Below are 1703 nucleotides of genomic sequence, written 5' to 3'. Positions count from 1 at the left end.
TCCATTGTGCATACTCAGATGTGCCTTGGGCACGCAGATGAGCGGCAACGCGCAACACACATTGGCCGGCAGTGGTGCTCCCGAATGGAGCCCACGGGGTGAACAGCGGACTGTTATAATATAATCCATCGTCAACAACAGGGGGGAGGTACAGAAGACGCCACACATCGGCTCTTTGGACTTCATTAGATGTATTATTCAAGATATATGACCCTGTTCCTAGGAGATTCATAAAACTCTGCGGACATCCTGTCCAGGGAAACGAATTGGGGTCAACAGGAGGTCTGCCCCTTTGAACTTGACAAAGAATAATTGGGGTCAGACCGCTGGTAACGGCACCGAGCCAGAGGGTGAATATTTGTGGTTGATGAAAGCTGCATATGACTGCGAGGATTTCGTAGTAGAGCCCAGGAGTGGAAGAAAATCTTGGGCATTCTGGAATTTCTTGGAGGATGGGGTGAAGCCACGGGCTCACCATATTGCATGTGACGGTAGGCTCCCAGAACATTCCGCAAAGAGTTGATGTAAGTGTTTCCAGGCTGCAACTCAGAGTCATGTAGTAAGAAAGTTCTTTGTCCACAGTTGGCCAGCCCAGAGCAGTGGAATTGGCGGAGTCGACTCCCTGTTGGGCATGGTTATTGGCAGGAAGAGGCAATGGAAGGGGTAGTTGAATAGCAGTGCCATGGTGGTTGTGTGCAGGAAATGTCAATGCTGTTGCAAGAGCAACAGGCAGCTGGCTGTCCAAATTATGTTGTTGGGAGAACTGCACAAGGAACTCAAATGCCTTGTTGAATGATGGAGGACTGGAAGCAGCAACATCTTTGAAAACCGGCTCCTTCAATTCCCATCTGATTTCGATATCACGCATATGTTTATTGAGACAGACCAAGGCGTCACAAACTCTTGATCCATCTGTTGAGATATGATGGCTTTCCAACCTTGGCCAGGTGCCAAGAGAGCTGACCACCATCTCGCTACATCTTCATCCACCTTGCCAATATCAATAGTGACCGACGAGGAACCGTGGCTCTTGCTCTGCTGAATCCTTGTGTGCTTCAAGTCTGTATATGCCATTTCGCAGTTCTTCACTTGCAACTTCAACAACCGAGCAGAGAGAATGTATGACCAGCCTAGGGCTAAAATTCCCAGGTAACTTGGTGCTCTGTTTCCCTCGCCTGAAATACTAGGCCATTGATGAAAGCTCTTCCCGCCAAACTCGCATGGAATGAGTGTGCGGCTGCCTATATGAAGTAGTCTGGGAATATCTCTCTTTTTCCCAACAACGCCACATTTTGCCGTGCCGGTAATGTGCCAGGTAGATGAGGCTTGAATGCAAAGTGTTTCACTCGGGGATGAATCAAGATGCAGTATCATTGTTTTGCCTTGCCTTGTGCTGATTGTGGGGAGGCAGTTTAGGGTGCCTCGAAGGCTCGTTAAGATAGGCGGAATTCCTTTGCAGTGCCGGGTAACTGCCATTGCAGTAAGATGATACCAGTAATCCTGAGATCTTTCCATTGCAACTTCCAGCTGTTGGGGAGTGGGCTGAAGCTGGTCATGATTGTTTATGATCTAGAGAACGTTAATTACCATTAGGAAGATAGAGATGGTGAAGGCGGTATTACCATTGAGAGGTCAGGCGGCTCTAAGAGCCCATGCTCAACCAGCACCATGTCTGCTCGACGCAAATTAATTGACATCAAAGA

General features: G+C 48.4%; 1 protein-coding gene across 1 annotated transcript in view; it reads right to left on the bottom strand.

The window, feature by feature from the left end:
• The window catches only part of BDBG_08475 (uncharacterized protein), a gene marked incomplete at its 3' end in the record, with an annotated part of 1964 nt that extends 274 nt beyond the window's left edge, over positions 1-1690 (bottom strand). Inside the window, exons 1-3 of the mRNA XM_031723575.1 lie at positions 1623-1690; positions 902-1569; positions 15-848 (exon numbers count right to left, since the gene is read on the bottom strand). Of these exons, the coding sequence (XP_031580770.1) occupies positions 15-848; positions 902-1569; positions 1623-1670 (1550 nt within the window). The 5' untranslated portion in view covers positions 1671-1690. The remainder of the gene's footprint in view (positions 1-14; positions 849-901; positions 1570-1622) is intronic.
• Between the last annotated feature and the right edge of the window lie 13 nt (positions 1691-1703).

This window comes from Blastomyces gilchristii (assembly GCF_000003855.2).
Source record: "Blastomyces gilchristii SLH14081 genomic scaffold supercont1.24, whole genome shotgun sequence".
NCBI classification, from domain to species: Eukaryota; Fungi; Ascomycota; class Eurotiomycetes; order Onygenales; family Ajellomycetaceae; genus Blastomyces; species Blastomyces gilchristii.
The sequence above is the reverse complement of the archived record's forward strand: the minus strand, read 5'-3'. Positions and strand labels throughout refer to the sequence as shown.